The 22,201-nt window shown below is 38.9% G+C and overlaps 1 protein-coding gene across 3 annotated transcripts; it reads left to right on the forward strand.

Annotated features, from left to right (window-relative positions):
- Positions 1-363: 363 nt before the first annotated feature.
- On the forward strand, positions 364-22,085 carry tango2 (transport and golgi organization 2 homolog (Drosophila)). Of its 3 annotated transcripts, none has more exons than XM_015032227.1 (9): positions 364-559; positions 1,332-1,454; positions 10,209-10,297; positions 12,947-13,066; positions 13,169-13,286; positions 18,887-18,954; positions 19,159-19,312; positions 19,530-19,634; positions 20,980-22,085. In XM_015032227.1, exons 2-9 carry the CDS (start codon positions 1,399-1,401, stop codon positions 21,098-21,100), a joined length of 831 nt encoding a protein of 276 aa, XP_014887713.1. In that variant the 5' UTR covers positions 364-559; positions 1,332-1,398; the 3' UTR covers positions 21,101-22,085. The 3 variants fall into 3 exon arrangements, with proteins under 3 accessions (XP_014887713.1, XP_014887715.1, XP_014887714.1); XM_015032229.1 differs by having other exon boundaries at positions 368-559; positions 19,162-19,312; XM_015032228.1 differs by lacking the exon at positions 364-559 and adding an exon at positions 579-601.
- The last annotated feature ends 116 nt before the right edge of the window (positions 22,086-22,201 follow it).

Raw genomic sequence — 22,201 nt, forward strand, 5'->3', positions numbered from 1 at the left:
TAATTGGAAAATATTGGTGGAGGGGAAAAAACCCGACCAAGTTCACATGCTCATTAACACCCTATCTGGAATTAATGGTGTTAAGCATAGTCACTTTGACAAATACCAAGCAATATATTGATGTGAACATCATCCTTTCTATGTAACTATCGGTTACTCAGTTATTGCACGTACATCTTTCTCCGCTTGCTACGGATATTATCAATGCTGTTTAAAATGGAGCGAAAACTCCCTCTTACCACGCAGACGGGTAAATGGTGCGGAGCCACGAATTACATCCAACCCCTGAGCCCCGTTTGACATGCGTTCGTTTTGTTCATTTTGTAAAGCTCAGAAAGGCGGGGTCAATGGCGAATCAGACAAACGTTGGTGTAGCGAAGCCCGACTCAATCGACAGAACAAATCGAGGCAACTCTTTGGAAGCGCTTCCTTTTAGTTGTCAACAAGGAATGTGAATGGATACTGAATAGTAGCTCTTAGCAGTAAATGCTGTTCAAGCCGATTGGGAAACACTGCTGAACAAATAACCGCGTCTGTTCTGTAGTGTCACGTTGGTCAGGTAGGCAGCTGAACTTCACTTGCTGTGTTCTCGCTGTACCTGGTTAGTAGGCTAATGTTAGCTAGTTATTAACTAAGTTATGTTGAAAGTAGCCTTTATTATCGATTATTGTCGCAATTATGCTTGTTCATGTTGAAGAGCAACTCAGGCAAATGCATACCAATAGTCTGTGTCAATGCCATTCGCTAACCCAGTTGGACTTCCTTATATATTGTGGACAATAAAGTGGAATATACAGTCAAGGTCTCAGCCTTTATCCTTTTAGCTTGTTAGGTGCAACGCTTTGCTAAAAGTATTCATACCGCTTAAACTTCCTGGAATTTGGCTATGGCAAACCTCAATGTGTTTTATTTGTCCAATTTGGCAAAAAGTGTAGCTCCTTGTTGTTTAAAAGGCCTTCAGTGAAAGGTTGTTTTCCAAAACATATTATTTTTATTTTCATGTCAAATTAATTTAATATGTGTTGATCTTGGTGACCTATTTAATAAAATTACAGCAAAATCCATTGATGTGTTGGTGTGGTTGTACTGTTTCAAAATGTGGGAAAGTTCAAACCATAAGAATACTTTTGCTTTCAACAGCTGGAGAAGCACGTATGGCATGCACCAAACAAAAGTTTTGTCATGTGTGACTGTACTTTTTATTTGCACCATAAAAATGCCTTTATCTTTACTCAGAATGTCAGTGGTGGATATTAGTGCACTTTGAAATAGTCGTATATTACATCCTTTCAACACTAAACTGTTGATCTGATTCTCTCTTTTTGCCTCAGACATACCTTTTAAATAAAGACAGATGTGGATTGAGTGATACTCCTGTCACCAGGTCTCAGAATATCCATGTGTATAATCTTCTTAAAGTTTGATCCTCGGCCTGCGTCCAAAAATGCCTACAGGTAAGGCAAAATCATCCATGCTTTGATGTGAAAACCTCCTAAACAAACTTAAGGAAATAAGTGCTTTAAACTGATTTTTAGTTCGAAGACCAGGACATTCTAAGCTGTCTTTAGTAGTTAATCTAGAGATTTTAGGGGTCTGCAACCTTTACAATCTAAAGAGCCATTTTTGCCCCTCTCCAGCTCAGTAAAACTCATTTAGAGCCACAAACGCTACCAGACATGTTGAGAAACGGCATGCATTTTGACTAGTAATCTAGAAGTTTTGACATATTTAATTTCATTTCATTTCATTTCCATTTTTAGGTTTTTCAACTAAAGAAAAACTTCAGCAAAAAAAGAGAATTGATGCATTTTCTTCTGGAGCGTTGATCTTTGTGGAAAATTTTCTTTAAAAATGCCACTGACAAGAAAAGTTGGTCCAAAAAATGTTTGCTAGTACTTTTAGCGTGATTTTGTTGTAGAAATTCAATGTAATTATGCCGCAAAAAAAGAAAATAACAAAGCTTTAAGCTGCTAAAATATGTATTTGTCTGTATTTATCCATATTTTACAAACATAAGTTTGTTCTTTACTTTTTTTGGTGAGAGTCATTAAGAGCCAAATGTGGAAGATCCTGCCTTGATATTTTTCACATGAGCATTTACAGAGATTATAATGACCGATCAAGTTCAGAATGTGCCCTTTCATTTCTAATGAAAGCTTTTCTACATTAACTATGAATAAGCACAAAGTAAGCCAGCTGAAGTTTTATGTTGTAATGCTCTGGGGTGCAGTTCTTGATGTATAACAGCCGGCCAGTTTTAGAAGATAAATAATAGAGCGTTTTGTTTATATCTGTTATTATGGAATAAGATCCGTTTGAGTTTTACACAAACATTGTGGCGTAAAGTCTAACTGGGTCGCATTTTTCACATGACCATTTACAGACATTAACTTTAAAATGTCCTCCATGATTTTTCTGCGTATTGGATCTGATTCGTCCTGCTGTGAAGAGTTTCGTAAACACTGGCTGAATCGCCAGAATTACAGCTGAGGGAAGAATGTCACAACACAGGTCATGCATCAGACGTCTTATGAAATGGAGATTTTGCATAAAATGTGTCATTATCACTTTTATAGTCGCAGCATGGATACATCAGAGTGGAGAACAGAAACTGACATATTTTGATAATTGTGACACAGATAAATTGGGATGCTGCTCGAACCCTTGGTAAATGGGCCGCTTGCGGGAACAACTCCAGAACAGGAAAGAAGAAAACAACAGTTGAAGATCAGCTGGGATACGCTTCGGCCGGCTTGCTCTTGTTTAGAAATGAGAGGCCCTGACGGCGTAAGAAGATCGAATGTGTTAGTTTCAAGTATTCCTGCCTCATAACCAGTCAAACGCAGTCGATGGAGCACTGCTGCTTGAACAGGACAAAAATGAGTGACGGTAAATAAGAGGCTCTTACAACATGTGTCTCATATGGCCTCAGAATTGCAACTTGTCGGAGGGTGCCGCTGCTTTTCCAGAAATAATGAGAAAGGATGTTCCTGTCAGTAGTAGCAGAGGTTGAGGGGGGGAGACACAAACAACAGAGTTGGGGACAACAGGTATTGTCACAGACAACAACCAGAAGGTTCCAGAGTGAGAACCAGCAAAATCACTAAAGGCAGACAAAACAAAAACAAGTGACAAGGTACTTTTTTTTTCGGCTTTTTGAGCTGTATCTACTTGCTTTACTCCATTACCTGATGTGTTTTGAAGCCTCTTATCCCCCTGACATTCAGTATAAAAATAAAAACACTGTGGTACTCTCCAGACAGTGGAACATTGGTACTTATAATACTGTAATCCTAACACTAAATTGTATGGGCATCTGAATTCGATACTAATATCGGAAATTTGCTTGACATCTGCCAAAAAAAACCTCATATCTGATAAGATCGGCCTGCATGTAAAGCCGCTGTCGATAGAAGAACTGGACTCCAGCATTTAGTCCACCCCAATAGAAATTGAATCTGCACACAGACCCACTGGTTAATAATACATAGGTCAGCTATTCTCATGCCTACTGTTATTGGCTATTTTTCTCTGACTAACATCACTTGATCAAGCCTTTCCTAATACTCCACTCTGCAAAATAAGTACCGGTAATACAAGAATGTTTAATTTTTGCCATTATCATATTGGGTCGATACTGGTATCGGCCAATGCTCAAAGCTGCAACATTGACATCGTTGATGGTGTTGCTGACAGATCTCTGAAGTGAGATCAGATATTTATTATCTGATACGAAATCTCAGATATTAATATCTTATTGTAAGTGAAGGTGCATTCCTGGTTTTCACTTCAGAGATTAGATAATCACTTCACAATAATTGTTAAAATGTAATCCCGACTTCCCCAGCAGTAGCCTTGTTTTACAGTCAGTTTTTAATCAATTCACCGTTTCATTTTTTTATTTCCTGCGGTCTCCATGTCCTTTATCCGGCAGTAAATGGTAACTCCTTTCAGCTGGAAGTAGAGGCTGGCGCGCTACAAGCAGTCAGTGTGGGCTATGGCGCAATACGGAGGTGTACGTCATTATATTCCCCCAGAGGTTGAGGGCAAACTCTCTGCCTGGCCGTAGTCCTGCTCTGCCCTTCTCCAGCCCTGACCTTGCCTAAGGAGAGGACAACAGAGGTGTGTTATGAGTACTAAGTGGGACCTGGGGAGAGTTGAAATGTATTGTGTGCTGCTATATTTATCTGAAGTCTATTATGTAAAGTTGAAACCAGAAGTTTACATACACAGAATGAAATGACACGTTTCTCTCACTGTCGGAAGTTAAATCAGACCAAACTTTTCCTGTTTTGTGTCAGTTAGACTCATAAAAATTATTTGCTTAATACCACAATAATAAAAGAATATATCAGAAAAGATTACATGCATTTTCTATGTGGGAACATGAAACTGTATGACTTGTGGTCAAATGTTTTGGGTTTCCTTCCACCAGCTTCTCACAGTAGGTCGTTGCTGCCTCTCTGCTGCTCTGCAAGTAACACGCAGTGTGTGTTTGTGTTTTTCTGTTAGCCAACCGCATCAGTAAATATGGCAGAAAAAGGAAGAAATGACACCTGATCATTTTTCAGTGCAGCAAAAAGGCCAAGTAAGTAAGAAACGCTGCACTTTGAAAGGGAAGTTAATAATACCATTTTCTGAAAAAAATAAATAAATAAAAAACTAATGGCTGAAGTTTTTATGAAATTGTTTCGTCATGGTGTTGTTAGGCAAAGCAACAGACAACAGAGCGGGACGTAGAGCGAGCGAGAGAGAGAGAGAGAGAGAGAGAGAGAGAGAGGGAGGGACAGTCAGTCAGGGTCAAAGAGTCACAGGTAAGTGCAAGTTTACGCTGGCGAAGGTCCTCAGTCATCCAGGACAGGGCAAAAACAAAAAAACAGCTGGACTTGAGTTTATGTAATTACTTTGCTATATTTTTAAACAGTTTTTTTTTCTTTTAAAACTTTGGTTTTGTGCAAGTTAGCTGAACTTGAGTTATTGTTGAGAAGAATCCTCTTTCACTTAAACATGTATTCAGGGTTATTTGATCAACTTGAGGCAGAGAAAAGTATTTTTCTGGTCTTTGTGCTGTAGTTAATACAGTTACTGTACGTGCCATTTACTTTCATTTTACGTATGCAAATTATAATTTAAATAACGCAAATTGCACAGAGAGACGCCACAATAAATTGGTGTTAATGGGGAATTAATGAGGCGGGGTTACACTCTGAAGTATTTCTTCTGCTTGAACTTGAGATGAAATATTTGTAAAGATGTTGTAGCAGAGATTAGATCAGTGATATTGACCAAAGGCATCTACAAACACAAGGCAAACTCAAATTTAAATAACATTTAGATTTGAGTTTGGCTTCTCTGGGTCTCATCAGCTCTTTTATTGAGGACATCACCCATATTTGATGTGCAACTTGTCATTTTTGGTCCTGCAGACAGAAACCATGAAAGATCTTCCTTATAAGAGATATGAGACTAATAGGGGACATTATTGTAATAATTAATATTAGTACTCCATACATTTTAGGCAGCAATTTCAGCCAATTATTCAGTAAACTCCAAGCAGCACTGATAAGGTTCTATTTGTACATTTTCCAGCTTTATGTTTGCAGAACCCGCCTTTTGATTTGGTGTGTGTAAACTTCTGGTTTCAGCAGTTTTAAAAACAAATTTTCAACTTCATCTGGTGTAATTATTAAATTCACAAAACAAAATGACTGAAATGTTTCTGCGGGAGTTAGATGGCTTCTTAATCAGCTTAGATGACTCAGTGATTACCCATATGCTGTTATTTCTCTATCTTGACGTATAATTTATGGTTTATATTGTTGTTCTCCTCTTTTTGCGAGTTTTCGTAGCAAAACTTACTCCCTAGGCAGCTGAAGGGCATTGTAATGTGATTATGGTTTATATGTAGACACAGTAGAGTCGTATTTACAATAATGATGTAATTATGGTGTGTCCTCGTTCGGCTTGCTTGTTGGTTTCAGGTACAAATATTGCAATTAGTTCTAAAAACTGGAAAACTACATATCAGACACTTATTTATTCAGCAAAGACTAGGCCAAAAAGCAGGGTAATTTATTTATGTAGTTTATTTCCCCTCTGCTGTGACTGGAAGCCTGTAGCTCTCCTTGTAGTTTGTTCTTTTTTCTTCCACATTCCTTTGTACCGCTTTTTTTAGTTTATTTTATCACAATAACTTTTTGTTCTTGATGCTTGAACCTTTACCATCATTTGGTGGCGACCAACCGAACTTATGAGACATTCTGTAGTCTCATAAGTTCTGTAGTCTCATTCTGTAGTTAGCAAAATTTTGATCCCCCCCGTTTGTTGACTTGTGTCATTGAATAAACAAAAAATCAAAACGAGTGAAGCGCCAATCAGTCGGCCAGAGATTGGCATTGACCCCTTTGATTTGCTGTGGTTAGTGATTCGTTGGCCAAATATTAGGGCCGTGACTTATGATTATTTTAGTAATTGAATATTCTCACGATTAATTGATTGATCAAATAAAAAATGCTAATTCTGCATAATTTTCTTTTAACTACTTTAGCCTTTTTTCGTACAATGCTTCAAATGCATTCAAAGATGCAAATGAGCAAATTATTTAATTACTTAAAAAAAAAAAAACAAATGAAAATTTTATTGCCTAAAATGAAATAACATAGCATTAGTCTACTATCTATTTATGTCCCAAAGGGCAGTTAATTTTACAACAACACACCAGCAATTAATATTTAACTAGCGGGTCTGGGGATAAATTCCACAACTTCAACCAGTGGAGGTTAAAATCACAAAACCTGTCAATCATAAAAAGTGCCAGTAATACCACAAAGGTGATCAATAAATAAACCAATAAATAGATAATACTTATTTGTATTCCTCATTGCTCTTCTAGTTGGACAGAGTAAGGCAGAATTCCTCAGCAGTTTTTCCAGAAACATATAAATTGTTGCTTGAAACAATTAGCATAGTGTTTAGTTTTAAATGGCAGTGGTATGAGCTTGATTCATAAATGGTAATGTTTTTCCCACCATATGTCTGGAGGTCTGTTGTTGGGGTTCTGTTTTTTATCTTTCTACTCAGACCTTCAATAGTCTTGCTCATGTGAACACACAAACTACACAAAATTTGTTTTGCTGTACAATCACCAACATCGTTTTTTTTTTTTTCTTCATGATCTAATTTTTTGTAAACATCTTTTGTTCCCGGAGGACGGCTCCAACTTTACTAAACCTTCACCCTAATAGGTTTAGTAAACCACCCTTTCAGATTTGCACAAAAGATCACCGAGGTGACCCTCTGAATTTTCTATCCATTCACTAAGATTTGCCATTAAACATTGAAATAATGTTTTTCCACGTTGCAAAAAAACAAACAAACAACCAAACATTCAGGGTTATCTGTAAACACAAACACATTCTAGAGTTTATTTCATAGGATTCACACGTGAACCAGATGAATCATTAGGGCAGACAGAAATTGTGAGGAACATTTCACATGAGTTCACTGCCTCTGTTTGCTGAACAAAAAAGAAATAAATGTCAGCTGAGTTCTGGTTTTGCTTTGATCCTTCTCCGCTTCCCAGCATGCCTTCAACACGATACAGCCGGCTGCCTGACACTGGAGATCGAGACACTTGCATGGGATCTCCCCCTTAGGATCCAGCAGCAGATGCTGGGCCCGGTGTAGCATCATTAGTGTTTGCTTTGTTTCCAGTTAACACTGGTGACTCGCATAGTGCGGGTTGCAGGAGGCTGTCATTAGCCTTTGAAACACCCCAAGAGGACAGTTTAGTCTTGTGTTTTGGTGGCCATCTTGAAAGAATAATTGGTGGACCACGGCCAAGCTTGGGGGAAACATACTGATGGCGTTTAAATCAATACATTTTATTGTTAGTTTAAGTCCGTGTGCTTTGCAGAATTGTGATATTATGTTAATAAGATCCTATAAAATGCACTTTTGTACACAAATAAATGATGACAGACATATAGCTTAAAGGTAAAATGTTCATTTCTGTAGAAGAAAATCACAGCAGATAGCACAGTTGTAATTAGTATAATTAGTTTTCAGCAACACCAGTGGTTCATGTATCACGTTAGTGTGTACAAGTGTATAAAAACTTTAATGATAGCCATTTTTAAACAGCAGTCAGGAGTTGGAGTTTTGCTATTTTACGATTAATAAAATGTTTAAGAGCTGCAAAAAATAAACGGCAAGATATCGTAAATTCTGAAGCAGAAGTGGCCAAATCTGCTGCCATAATATTTAAAATATTGCAAAAGCTTCAGTGATAAACTGTTTATTTGTCGCTTTGTTATGCTGAGCATGTTGTTGTATTGAATTTACAAAGCAGAGAGATGCTTTGTTATTGGCTTGTGCTGCTACTGGTACTTAGCCTGGCTGTTGAGCATGACAAGTAACAAAGCCGACAGATGCTCTAACGTTGTTTCAGTTTACTAGTAGAGCTTAGCAGATTCATATTTATAATGTTATGATAGTTCATAGGCTGTAGCAGCATCAGATAAAAAGTTAAAGACATAAACATAATGGCAACGTTTCTCTCTGAGAAACTGAGTAACCCAGGTCAAAGTTCAGTTCTGGGATTAACCTACAGACACACCCCGTCAGTCCCATTTGAGGTTATAATTGTGTTGCAGTCATGATGTGTCAATAAAACCCAATTGACACAGCAGAATAGGGAAAGCATCAGGATTGGTTATTTACACAAGTGGAACTTTAAGTAATGTGTCTGGTTATTTTTGTTTTCATCACTTTCACTCCCTTATTTTCGTGTTTCTCTATTTCAGTAGCTCTCTTTGTGTGCTGAGTCTTTGAATTTTGGAGAGTACATCTATGTGCATATAAAACTCTGACTTTCGTATTTAAATGGTAAAATTTTTAATTAATATTATGACCACTTCTCCAAAAATCATTCTGGCTTTGTTTTAAACCTTGCCAAAGAATAAAGTAGGAAATTTTGAGTTTGGTTAAATTTTTTAGTTGTCTTAACGATGATAAATATTGCTGTTGGAAATCTTACTTATCTTTCCTTAAATGGTGTTGCATTCAAGCTTGAGAAATCTTCTCTTCCTGCGTGATGGTGTGGAGTGGAATCTAGCTCAATGGGAAAATGAGGCTTATTGTCTTTACGAGTTGAAAATGTGTCAAGGTCATATTCTGCAACCAGCAGCAATCCCATTTTTCCACTCTTAAGCCCTTTCTCCACAGGCTGACTGGGTTCTTTTCCAGTCAGTCCCGACCAGATTTGTCTCCAATTGCAGATCATGTGGTGTTCTTCCCTGTTTTTTGGAACCTGAGGGGTGGTGCAATCCAGACCTAGCCAGGTGTCGCTCTCAAGCGATTTGGTTTACAGCAGACTGCTTTCATCGGTGTAAACTCCTGGAACGACAACATCGCCACCAGCATTTTCAATCCCACAACAATACCATAGTAGGTGGCGAGATGGCAAGCTTCAAATCGATAATTCTGTGGTTTGAGGTCCAAATTGTTTTATCAATCATGGCAGGAGAGCATATGCAGCATCAACTGGATGGGTCACCAGACAGTCAAAAATGGGGCAGGATGTACCAAGCTCTAGTTCTAGTTCTTCCACGCAGTACTGACCTCCTTGTTGAAGGGAATAAATTGTTTCCCTGCTAATGTGTCTTGTGTCTTTGAACATTAATCATTCAATCCAATAAGAGACACCAAACACAAGTGAGTGGCAGAATAAGATGTTTGGCTTTGGCAGAGAGGATTTGGGCACAACAGATCCTCAATGCATAAAAGTGGCATCCCTACAAATGTGGCACCATTTTCACTCTTGTGTGGTCTCAAGAGTCGGGGTGATTTGGATCCCATAAGTTTTTTTACCCTCTGCACGGTCCAGCGAGGTCGCACTGACAACGTGTAAGTTTTCACAAGTTTCGGGAACTAATGGTCTGACATCTGCCACGCTCCTCCTGAGCACCGCACTAAGTACGCGGGAGGTTTAAGGGAAATCAATCAGTTTTTCAATGAAATAAGAAACATTAATTACTCTTTTTGCACAGTTGAAAACTTTCAGTGTGAAAATGAATTCTGTGATTTATTTCAGTGCCTTTACAAACCAGTTGGAAAAACTCACCTGTCACCCGAAGGCTCAGTGGCTTTGTGTTGTTTGACCAAATCTAAAAAAAGAACTTCTCTGGCCTCTCTGTCAATCTCCTCAGGCTAATTTTGGCTGCAAATAGAGATGAGTTTTACAACAGACCGTCCAAAGCTGCCGACTTCTGGGGCACCAACGGTGAAATCCTCAGTGGTAAGTTGACTTTTTAGAGATATATCACTGCCTGACTGCCTTTTACATTCTTTGCTAACTGGCTTTTCAGTAATCAAGGTGGAATTACTTCTTCACTTCCCAAGTTAGACTTTCTTCTAATCCGCCACAGAACAACTCGACCCACAGTCAGCTGAACTACCATATCCAATTTTACAGGTGCCCGGTGCACATTTTAGCCAAACAGAGGAAATCAATCATTTGCTGTTTTTTTTATTTTCTCGCTATTTTCTTCCCGCGTAAGAAGGAAACACAGACATAACCTCGTTGTTCATCAATCTCCTCTCACCACTTTAATAGAGGGGTCAGGACTCCACCAGCGGGTCCGTAATTGATGGCTGTTTTTATGCGATGTGACAGGAATAAATGGCCCTGCCTTATATCTGTAAGGCTGGCGCGAGGGGAGGAGGGGGACGGCGCGGGGGGCAGCAGCAAGACCCTGAAGGAGACAGACCATGAAGGGAAGTAAGCAATAGCTCCCCGAGGGATCTGTGCAGCTATCTACCCCCCCCACAGAGGAATCGGAGCATTTAGCTCTCGGTGGAGAGGACCTGTCCTAATTGATCACCGGGAAGCGCTGCTGACGTACTCACCTTTTAATAGGACAATGTGAGTGAGAGGAATCCAGAAAGAAAGCAGCTAATTAATGGATGGGCCGACTCTGTTTCATTTAACGCGACGCAACACGTTGAATTTTTCCGTCCTATGTAAAAAAAAATTAATTATGTCAATAATAATTTTTGATATTTAATGGTCCGTATTATACATACAAACACACAGTATATAAGACATAATTAAAATACTTTTGAAAATGTTATGTTATGCTGGATAATCTGTACTTCAGTACAACATTATTTATTAGTTCAGTAAAATAAAACAGAAAATTTATGGTATTGATTTTAATAAAAGGTATTTGTCAAAGTTTATAACAGTTCACAGAGTCTATTTATATTTATATTTACTTTTTTCTGTCTAGCTCTCAGTGAAGGCAGACACTTTTTTCCTCTGCTCCTCTCCCTACCCATTCTCACCCTGCTTGCTCTGTTTCTGTGTTGCTTTTCTTGGAGCCTTTGTAGATTTGGAGCACATCCTCCAAATCTACAAATTTTGGATCTGGTCAACCCGTCTCTCAAGGCAATAGATCAAATTTTCTGAACAAGAAGACAAGAAGACTAGGGACAGGAGAGCCCTCCTGTCCTGCGGGGACTCACCCGACGGGATGGATTCACCCTGGATTTATTTGGATTCATGATAACAGGATTTCTGCTGTTTGGAGTTTGTGGATACCTGGCTTATCGAAAAATTTGTGACGGATTTGGCCACTCTCATGAACACTCAAACTGTGATTTGGGTCTTGCTGAGACTCGCAGCCCAGCTGAGGACTCAAAACCCACTAACAGGGTGGATTCGATCTTGGAGAAGAGGCTAGCTTTGGTTCAGTGGAATGGCCAAACTAATTTGGATGATTGGGATGAACTATAAGAGACAAACCGGTTAAAGACTCTGGGACAGACAGAAATTTGAAGTCTGCCCGATCTAAAGAGAATCTGTTATTCTGAATCTGGCTCCTTGTGGCCTTCTGGCTATCTCAAATCTCCTGGAGTTTATGTAGACAAACTGTTCCTTTCCATCTCCTCACCCTCCCGAAGTCACCCTGGGAATCTTATGGCTGAACTCTCAAGGACTCGCTCTTGATTATTCCACCTTTATCAGAGACTTTATTTGGGAGAACAGGCTGTGAGAGACATGGACTGATCTGCAAACACCTCATAGTTACAGACAAACACACACTCCTGATCTCAACGCCTTTCCCAGCATGTCATTGTTTTTGTCTTGCCATATGTGGCATATCCTATCCAATGTAGTCTTTTCACCCTACTTATCAGTTAGTTTTTAGATTATTACTTGTTAGAAACTGTGGAGTACTCACTTTTAACCCAGAAAAGGAATTAGAACAAACTTGGAATCCAGAGACTCTAGTTTATTAGTCACTCTTTAGCTTATTTTTTTTTTAGAAACTGTAGCGTTCTCACTATCTAGATGAATATTACACTTCTTACATTGTTTTGGTCTATCACATAAAGTACAAATATAATACATTGAAATTTGAGGTCATGACATCCCAGAATGCAAAATAATTTGAGGAATGCCTTTCTGGATCAGTACAGATCAGTCTCTCCAGTTTTTCGTAATTTTGCAGAAATTTACGTAAAATCAACAGATCCCTGCATTTTTTTCCGCACAATTGTGAGATTATTGCAAATTTTCTGCAAAAATGATCAAAAACATTCGGCTTAAGTGACTGCTAACTCCCACCTGCAGGTGGCAGTATTTCTTCCTTCTACTATACTGCTGCCTAACTTCATGTCAAGTTATCATCCACGATCGAAATGGCAAGTCGCAAAAATTGAGCTGTTTAGTTGTTACTTTGTTTCTCATTTTCTTTCTTCTACATTTCGGGATGGGTTGAAAATATCGCCAAACTCCTTGCAAATATTTCTAAAACTGCAGCACAAAATCGATGATTTTGATTGCAAAAAAATCACACAAAATGTTTTTTTTGTTTTGTTTTGTCTTTTTAATTCTGGAGGGACTGATAGATTAAGCATTGCACCAATTTCTCTTTACCAGGTTTGGACCTAGAGTATGGCAAGGAAGGTGGATCATGGCTGGGAATCAGCAAGAGGGGCAACCTGGCCGCCATCACAAACTACATGGAAGGACATCCTAACCCTAACGCACAAGGAAGAGGTGAGCCTGCCACGTTCGGGTCACCACATCTGATCACATCTGGACCGCCACCTGTCCCACATGCCAGCGATGTTCACCGTTTCCCCGTTTTCCGATCTACAGGGTTCCTTGTATCGAACTACCTGATGGATAAGGATGTAGACAGCTACTCCTACCTGAAGAAGGTGTCTGCAGACGGTCACATGTACAACGGCTTCAATCTCATCACAGCTGAGTTCAAGTGAGTGAAAGGTGTTCTGACTTATGCCTTTGTTTTATTTGCCCTCCACCACTATGTGTTAGGAGGCCTCTCGTGATAAACTTTGCTGGACGATAAGTTATTGCGATTACATGATGATATTGATGTTTTGAGACCATTTTCAAGTAATATAATGGAAATGGCATAATAATGTAAGACCACATTCTGAAAGATCAATAAACCTTTAATTCTAACTTATCACTGGAACTGGAAGACATTTTGAATATCCAAAATAAATCAAACAAAACAACAGAAACGACAAATAAAATAATTAAAAAGTCTCTGTGAACAAAATTGTCCTTCAAAAAAAGGGCTAGTTGAAACCAAAACACCAGACTGAAGACTTTTGCCAATCAGTTTTTAGTAGAAAGAAAAAGAAAAGAGAAGAACAATAAATCATTCAAATAGAAATTATTGAGTTTGTTTTAATTTATCACGCAATTAATTGGTTTATTACTTATTGCGACAGGCCCATGTGTAAGCATGTTTAAAATTGGAAAATAGAACAGTTATCGTCTTCTACGCAATTGTATGCATCTTCTATATTCATGAAGAACAAGAACTCTTTAAATGCATTGTTACATTGTAATATCTAACTAAACAATCAGCTTTTTATTCTTAGGCCGTGTTTTGTTGGCACATCTAATAGTAGCTGTAAAAACTGCTTCTCGATATGAGCAATTTTAAGCACAAAGAAAAAGGAAGTGATGCTGAACTGCACTGAAAATATAGGGCTGTCTTATTTTGTCTTCACCAGCCTGAAGTTACTGAATCCCAGTGACCTTCTTAGGAAAGAGAATTCAAAATGGGTTCAGTGGAGGCTAAGATGCTAGCAAAGCAGGAAGTCCCTGAAGGCAGCTGACATGGAAACCTGCATCGCTGCCTGCCAGGGAGAGGTTGGAAGTTGGGTTCAAACACACCCAAATGAATTCCTGCAGGGGAAGAAAGGTGTGAGGGGTGGTATTTTTGGTGTCAGGAGGTGTGTATCCTGCTAACATGGCCTCTAGCTGGATCTTGAACCAGTGTCGTTTTCTTTTATTTATTTATTTTTTTAGCTTGTGCTTCCCTTTCATTGCTTTGTTTTATCAACATTTCTGCGATTCCACCAGGCGGGATCGTCACCTACTGTAACTCGTCTCTTTACTGAAGCAAAAGCTCCGACGCAACAAAAAGCGTCCGATTGTTTCACATTTCCTATATTTTTTTTTACATATTTGCACGAATAGGAGCTAAGTTAAGAACACATTTCTCTTTTTGTTTAAAACATGAAAAAAGAAAACAATACCAAAAACTGCTTTCACTGCGGACAGAGAGGAAACACAGAGAAAGAAAGCCTTCATCTTCTAAATAAACACCGGCATTAGCAATTCATTTCCTCTCGGCTGCAGTGTGTCCCGCAGCGCTGAAGAAATAGGCTGCTTCTTCCCCAATCAATAACACATCGGGTGGATGGAGACGGCCACTGCTTTATATTGTAATTAGAGGATTTCTCACTCATTTGTCAGGAGCAGCTTTACTCCACATGAAGCTGAGGATTAGGTCAAGGTGTTGCCTTCTTTTGTAATGGATTATTTGTCTTTACTGATTTGTTTTGGCATTGCGATCTACTTATTAATGTTTTGAATAATAATTTCTAACATATAACTGGTTGATTTTGTGATTCATTTTAGCAGTGGGTACCTTACAGTGGGTTTTAAACCCCACAATATAGAGGCTGAAATATACAAGCTTGTCCTTACAGTACTGTATGTCCCATATATTTTTTAAATATAATTTTAGCACCTTTTGCTCCATCTGTATGCCTCAATGTTGCTGTTGCACCTGAATTTCCCCCACAGCGAAACAATAAAGGATTATTCTATTCTATGTTCACCTACTGAGAAATGTACCTGCTTCCAGCTTGAGTGCAGCTGAGTCAGAATCATAACTTCAGAAATTAGCCAAACCTTTTTGCCTAAAAGCATGAGTTGTGATGCTTGGCAGGACTTTGCTTGAGCTTAGAAAGAAACATTGAGACGCTGCCAATAACACACATTACAAAGTAGCAGGGTTAGATAAACTCTAGTGGTTTTAAAGGAACATCTACTATGATTATTTTTAAAATAATACATTAGTGGTTCTCAATTTTTTTTAGAGAAACAAAGAAAGCTTTGCTTTGTCCAGAATAAAAGTAATCTTGGATCACAGAATATTTTTTACATCCTCTGAGTGACTTCAAATAAAAAGGAAATTAGTGGTGGAGGAAAAAAAAAAGCACGACGAATATGAAGAAGAGAACATTTAGAAAATCAAACAGAAAATCTTAAAAGCTTATACTGAGGTCATTATTGGATGAAGAGAAATCAAAGTGGGCCTTTAATCTTCCTGTTTATCTTTCTGCAAAAGGGATTTTTTTTTTATCCAATCATTATGTTTCTTTAGATATTCTTATTCATAAGCTACCACAGAACAGAACCAGAGGGAAAATGTGATTGGTTCATTTAATTGCTTTTGCCGTGGGCAACCGCTGCATTTCATACAGATTTATAGTACGTCAACAGATTCCAGAAATTACAGATTAAAAAACTTTCTAAACATAATTCTGAAAAGCCTGGCTGAATTACAGCAGTAGATGAAGTTAATGTGAAGCCATAGTGGTTTGCAAACAGATAAATAAAAGGATGAAGATAATTTTTTGTTTTCATTTTTTAAAATGAAAACCTCAAAAGTGTGGCATGCATTTGTTTTCACCCCCCTCCACTTAATACTTGGCCAAAAATGTTTATTTACTTATTTATTTTTTTTACCACAATTACAGCAGCAAGTCTTTCACACAGACTGGTATATTTACCGATTTGTCTTTGTAAAAGAAAGTCAGATTGAGCGGAGAACGTCTTTGGACATAATTTTTCAAGCCTAGACTCTCAACTAGATTTTGGTCTGGACTTTGATCGTCCAGAAGATTACTCTTTGATGGATATGTTCCCCCTATCCGTGGCTTTTACTGTGCATCCATATTTATGGGTGCACTTAAAATTCTGGGCGATGAGTTTTCAGAGTGCTTGTTGTTGTTGCCTAAAAGCCTGACCCGCCATCGCCTATGCTGGAAGCTCATCCAGGCATTTCCAGGCAACTGCACCACAGCTGGCGATGGGGAAGTTGCTCTACAGCGCCAACATAGAGGGCTCTTCATTTGAACCGCTCCCAGCCAGCATACTGATTACCTCTCTGCCTGAGATCTTAAAAAAAAGCTTCTTCTTTTTTTTTCTTTTTTAAAGAAAAAAACCCTCTTTCCTCTTTGCCGTCTCTCTTTTTATGCCCAGTGGCTCTGATCTCCTGCTGTTCCCTCATCTCTGCCCAAATCAACCCACAGCCCTGCTGATGGGAACCTCAATATTCCAGCTACTTTCATAAAGCAGAAATGGCCACTCTCTCTCTTCTTCTCTGTCTCTCTCTTTCTCCACAAAATCCTCCACCTGCTTCCTCCATGGTCAATTTGATCCACATCACCGACATGAGGGTCTTTAGTTCAGGCCACAATACCAAGAACAAAACTAATATTTCATGCTCTGTTCTTGATTACTGTGCCTTACTAATTATTTTATTTCCCTAAAGATTACACTACCATCTGCTTTCTTTCTTTTTTTTTTTTAATTGAATGGCTAGCATCAGAGCTTGGTAGGAGCAGTGTCTGTTATCACTCCTGTCAACACCGTCTACTGCCGCTGTGCTGACTGTCACCATAGGGACGCAGACAGTGTTGTTGTTTATTTATGATGTTTAGCTGGCTCTGGGTACAAGAAACAATATTAAGGACGTGGAATTGCTGTTGTCGGAAGGATTTCGTAATGTCAGCTGGCAGCTTAGAGGATTGCTCTGTATGTCTGGTGTTTCCTTCTTTAACACATATTTCCCTGCCTCTAGAACATGCTCTGCTCAAAAGTGTTAGATTTGTTTTTGTCAGACTACCCTTGTGTTTTTTTTTATCCTCAGTGTAGTGTGGTTTTGCTGATATTAAAGCGTATGTCTGGGTCGGGTTTTTTTTTTTTTTTTTTTTTTTTTTTTTTGCTCCCTTCTCAGTTTCGCACTTTTTAACAGTTTTGGTCTTGTTTGTGCTCAGAGTTTTTGTGGTACAAAAAGGGAACTGTCTGCACCAGGACTTGTCTTACCTGGCATGTGTCAGTCTGTACCCTCCTTAAGCACGTTTGGATATTTGTTAATGATTTAGAGTATTCCATTAGAGTCTTATCTGACAATATTTAATGTAATTTATTGCTAATTTTCCATAGACACGTCATGTGTGAGATCGCGCCACCCAGCTCCCTGCTGGATGGCAAGAAACTGCTTGCTAACGATGACTACCATTGATTTTAGCTGTCAAGTTGTCAACATAACGCTCTAAATCTTAAATGTGTGCCTAATATATATTTAAGAAAAACAGACACAGTGCTTTGCTACTAATTGTTAATACTACGGCATCTAGACAATTCACAGGCGAGAACTAGTGGGGCTCTCGTCAGTCCATAGATACAGCAACAGGTCTATGCGTAACATAGCCGACATAGTATGAGAAAATTGAAGATGTTCTTCACTGGGTTTTTTGTTGCATTATTTTCCCTTTGCTGCGGCGCACTGCTCTAAATTAATAAAAGCTGGAATTGCCTGCTTTGTATCAGGGAGCTTGGCGCTGATTATGAAGGTCTCAGTTTTTTCTCACATAATCAGCCTGTGTTTTGCTTGCATTACTGGAATTTAGCAGCATTTAACCGCTAACAGCTAAACACTGCCACCTGCTGTAAAATCTTCTCTACTTCATTTGGCTCATACACAAAGAAAAAACCAAGTATTGCTACTAATTGTCACGGATACAAATACCGCACCTAAGAGTTTTTAAAACTACTAAGTGCTGAATATGATTTACGTTTCATGGTTTCGATATTTGTAGGTTTCATGACTCTAAAACATGACGCTGTCCATTTTACGGCCACAAACCCGGCAAGAGTATCCAGCTCTTCTCTGAACAGAGTCCGAGTTCGATCTTGGAGCAGTATTGCACCACATTTCAGATTGACTGATGCCACTGCTACGGCTGACATAAAACTGACATCAAAACGTTCACTGGCCTTCCAGTTCAAAGGATCTGGTCATAATTTATGATTCTCCCTGCTGTACTAAATCTGTGACAGATGCCCTTGATGTTGGATAGATTTCTCAGAATGAATTAACTCACCGCAACGAACCGGTTTGAAAGGAGATGTGGAACTATAGTTAAATGCTCTCTGCAGCTTGGATTGTATAATGAAAGCCGTCGTTTTCCCGTGCGGTTCAGCACAATGTTCAATCCCGCAGCCCCTTCTGTGTCTTCTTTTTCTAGTTTCCAATACAAACAGTTTGCAGAAGTGATGTAAATGTATTAATTCCAATAATCTGAGACTGGTATGTAGTGAAACATGTGCCCTTTTTCCCTATTTAGTCATATTTGCTGTACTTGTTTATTTTATCAGCACAGATGCATTACTACTCTTGCCACTGCATTCTCACCTGGGCATAGATGTATGTAATTGTCTGATGTCTAATTTTCTATGATGTTGTGTCCCATCTAGAGCCAAACAAGACACTGTGTGTTACTATGGAAACAGAGGCAGCTCTGAACCCATCCGTCTGAATCCAGGTCTGTGTTTTTATTATGGTTGCTGTAGAAACCGTTCATTCCCCATCCACCTTTCCTCCGGGCCTCTGGCCCGTCCATGTTTGCCTGACATTTTCTGTCGGCGTTGCTCTCAGATTGCGTTGTTTGTTGAAGCTCAGGCCAAAAGGACACCCAGCAGAGATGGTGTAGACGCATCTTTGTATCGTTCACGTTGTCTCTCCTCAGCAGGGATCTACGGCTTAAGCAATTCGCTCCTGGATACTCCGTGGAAGAAACTTCTGAAAGGCAAGCAGCACTTTACCAAAGTCGTCGGCGACCAGTCTCTGTCCGGCGACGGATTGGTCCAAGAGCTGCTCCACGTCCTTAACAACGAGGAGCTGTGAGAGACTAACACCCACGCGAAAACATGGAAAAACATGCTCTGTTGTGATTTTTTTTTTCTCAATCTGACACTTAAAAAACAGGTTTCAGAGATTTTTTTTTTTTAAATGTCCCAACTTTTATAAATGTGGCAGAAAAAAAATTACCAATTGAATGCACATAAGGCATATTTACGAAGAGATTTTTCTTTTCTTTGTTCTTGCTTTCCTGTACAGGAACACACCTGACCCACTTCAAGAGCAGCTGGGTGAAGGATACAACAAGTCCGTGGTCCAGGCAATGTCAGCTGTATGCGTCCGCTCTCCTCATTATGGCACAAGGTCAGTGGCTCCCAACCTCGACAAATCTTTCCGTTTGTTCCTCCCGCCACCCTGCTGCGACAGGAAGACTACCAGAAGATTTTTCAGGTCAGGGGTGCTCAAATTGCGGCGCAGGGGCCGTTTCTGGCCTTCAGAGTAATTTTGGGCAGCTCACACCTGCAAGTCAAGAACAGTACAAATTTACCTGACCAGGACAAGCACTGAATTGGTCACAGGCAGCATTTATGAAGGAAAACTGACCCACATCCTGTTCTTGTGTAGAGAAAAGCAATTGTTCCAAATTTTTCAAAAATGATGAATCAGACGGTTTTGTGTTTTTGGTAACACTTTGTTTGAAGGGGTGAAGGCATATAAAACTGACATGACATTGTCATGAACATGACATATCTCCTGTTGTGAACATGAAGGAGTCTTAATGAAGGTTTATGAGTCGTGAAGTGTCATTCGGTAAATAATGACACGTTTAATGGAAAGTTGGCACTTTTAATGAACTTTTCATGCAACATTTAGAGCACCTTTGCTTTATCAGTGTCATTATTTACCGAATGACACTTAATAATAACAGTCATAAACCCTTAAAAAAGCTTCTCTTGCTCTCAGTGAAGGTGGACGCTTTTTTCCTCTGCTCCCTCCCTGCCCATTTTTCCCTGTTTGCTCTGTTTTTGTCCTGTCTTTTTCTGTATTTTTGTACAGGGCAGTAATTCTTTATCACTGCTCCTACTGTTATTTAGCAGGATAAGCAATCTACTTCTTCTCCCCCCATTCTTTGTACTTGGTCTAAAAGATGGTTGTCCTAGTGGTCTGAACGACTTGCTATCTTAGCTCCAATTGCTTGTACTCAGCCATAAAGACACCCATCTCCTGCTCTTTAGTGGTCTACCCAATCTGCGTCCTCTCCCCCCATTCTTTGTACGTGGTTTACAAGATAGCCTAGACTACTTGTCTCCTCAGCTCCCTTTGTCTGTACTGTCCTTGATGAGTCTGAAAGACATCCCCCTACTGTTATTTTGCAGGATAAACAATCTGCTTCTTCTCCTCCCATTCTTTGTACTTTATCTAAAATATGGCTCTCCTAGTGGAGATTTTGTATTTTTATATATTTATTGAATGATGGCCTGTGTAAATATTTATCAAATTGAATGGCCATTCAGGTTTTCATTTTTTTTGTTTTTGTTTTGTTGTTTGTTGCACAAATTCAAATATATGCTACATATCAACCAACAATTCAATCAGTGAATGTGTTTTTTTTCTGAAATACCCCTCTTACTATCAGGTGTTCTTCAAGATTTACCAATGTTGTTTCTGTTTATTTTTTTTTGTTGTTGTTGTTTTTTTCCCCATTCAGGACCAACACAATAATCCTGATAGATGCAGAGGGGAATGTCACCTTCACAGAGCGCACAATGCTCGACGTTGACACGAGCAAATGGAGCACCAATTCTTTCCAGTTCAACCTCCAGGCGTGAAGACAAACTAGAGGAAACCCACTCTGTGCCTTTCTGCAACCCCTTTCCCCCTCCATCAGCCACTCTGCTGCAGCTGCTCTGCCCTCGTTGCATCACCAAGAGTAGAAAGACTTCTGTGCACTTTTTCTTCAGCTAGACGCCGTCTGTCTCATATACATCACCGACATGAATTCTCTGCCCTTGAGTTAAATTCAAATAGCTTTTTTTTTTTCAAATTGTGCTAAGTTAAATAAATCGTCAAAGGACAATTACATTTTTATGAATAAAAACGTTTTATCCACATGTCACAGAACACGCTTGCTGGGATGCTTGACAATGTCTAATCTGTTATTGTCCAGGCAACCATAAAGACCTCGTGGTGCTGTCTAATGTTGTTGAAGTCAAACTTTCTACCTCTAAATTTATATTACCAACAAAAAATACACTCTTTCAGATTTCAGATTGGATCTTTTGAAGTCAAATTACCAAAGTTTGAGGACAGAACAGCATATTATAGATGAAGGTAACCCACTCCATTAGTGATTACTTTGACAGCACTTGGGTATTTCAGAAATGTTATGGTATTTATGGCATCCTGTGTTGTTGAATAATGAATTTACAGCTAGTAGACATGGAATACATCTTATTCAATCACATTCTAAAAAAATACATCATGGGAAAGTGAATATTTGAAGATTTTCTCTTTTTTTTGGACATTTTGAAACTACAGTTTCACGTCTACTCTATTTTTTATGATGATTTTATGTAAACTTCTGACTGCAACTGTAGGTGATTAAACTCCTTGGTGTTATTTGTGCCTAAATATGATAAAGTATGAAGGCTTAAGCATGATTTATTTGTTTAAAAACCCAAGACCTTTTTCATACAAATAACAGATTTCAGTATGTTTTAATTATACAATTCAGCAATGTAGCTCATCTTACATCAGCATGCAAACAGCGACATCTTCTGGCCAAGTGTACTGAAATAAAGCATTTGTTTCTTATTTCGTTGTCATAATCCTGGTTGAAGCAAAATTATCATGCCATGCAGTAGAGTAAATATTTAAATATAATAAAAAATAAACAATTGTGAAACCTAAAACTTCTGTAAGCTGTGAAT

Source organism: Poecilia latipinna, unplaced genomic scaffold (assembly GCF_001443285.1).
Source record: "Poecilia latipinna isolate Pla-1442-1.1 unplaced genomic scaffold, P_latipinna-1.0 Scaffold234, whole genome shotgun sequence".
NCBI classification, from domain to species: domain Eukaryota; kingdom Metazoa; phylum Chordata; class Actinopteri; order Cyprinodontiformes; family Poeciliidae; genus Poecilia; species Poecilia latipinna.